This window comes from Sinocyclocheilus grahami, unplaced genomic scaffold (assembly GCF_001515645.1).
Source record: "Sinocyclocheilus grahami isolate Dianchi unplaced genomic scaffold, SAMN03320097.WGS_v1.1 scaffold11168.1, whole genome shotgun sequence".
Taxonomy (NCBI): Eukaryota; Metazoa; Chordata; class Actinopteri; order Cypriniformes; family Cyprinidae; genus Sinocyclocheilus; species Sinocyclocheilus grahami.
The window spans coordinates 1-758 of NW_015513663.1; the positions used below are offsets into that span (position 1 = coordinate 1).

Sequence of the window (758 nt, forward strand, 5' to 3'; positions counted from 1 at the left end):
AATAATAATAATAATAATAATAAAAAGTGCTGTATGAGAAAGTGTTGTTCTTGGTCGCGTGTCTGTTTGAGCGTTACTATGGTAACGGTAAACAGTGTCGAACTGAAGCGGTTGCTTTGGCGTTGTTGCTCTTCTCTGCTAGTGCTCAGCAATCTCTAGCTCATCATGTCAGACGCTGGCTCTGAAGACTTCGACGAAGAGCAAGGCTCTCTGGGGGTGAGTTATCGTCAGTAACGCTGGTTAGGCTGAAGTGACAGTGAGTGGACGTAGACGACAGTAGTCGTGTGTTGCAGGAGTATGAGGGAGACAGAAATGAAGCTGGAGAGAGACATGGACAGGGCAAAGCTGTCCTGCCGAAGGGAGACACTTACCAAGGCGCTTATGAGGACGGCAAGAGATGTGGCCAGGTCATTCTGCTCATCAAACTCACTCATTAGCTTCACCTTGCTGTGTGTGCGGTTTCTCTTCTCATGCGATAAACCTGTTGTTGTCTGTATATCAGGGGACATATAAGTTCAAGAAAGGGGCCAGATACATTGGAGAATGGTACATGAATTTAAAACATGGACAGGGTATATTTTATTACCCAGATGGCTCCAAATATGAAGGTGAGTCATCATTATCTAACCTTATGCTATCTCAACATTTGATTTAGGTTCAATTTGTTAACATTAGTTAATGCATTAGTTATAATGAACAATGAACTTAACACGGAGTTGTTATCTTTAACTAAAACTATTTAAAAGATCTTTGTTAAT

General features: G+C 41.7%; 1 protein-coding gene across 1 annotated transcript in view; it reads left to right on the forward strand.

Moving 5' to 3' along the window:
- Positions 1-124: 124 nt before the first annotated feature.
- Positions 125-758, forward strand: part of LOC107578620 (radial spoke head 1 homolog) — a 5,677-nt gene continuing 5,043 nt past the window's right edge. Inside the window, exons 1-3 of the mRNA XM_016264563.1 lie at positions 125-216; positions 294-407; positions 503-608. Of these exons, the coding sequence (XP_016120049.1) occupies positions 166-216; positions 294-407; positions 503-608 (271 nt within the window). The 5' untranslated portion in view covers positions 125-165. The remainder of the gene's footprint in view (positions 217-293; positions 408-502; positions 609-758) is intronic.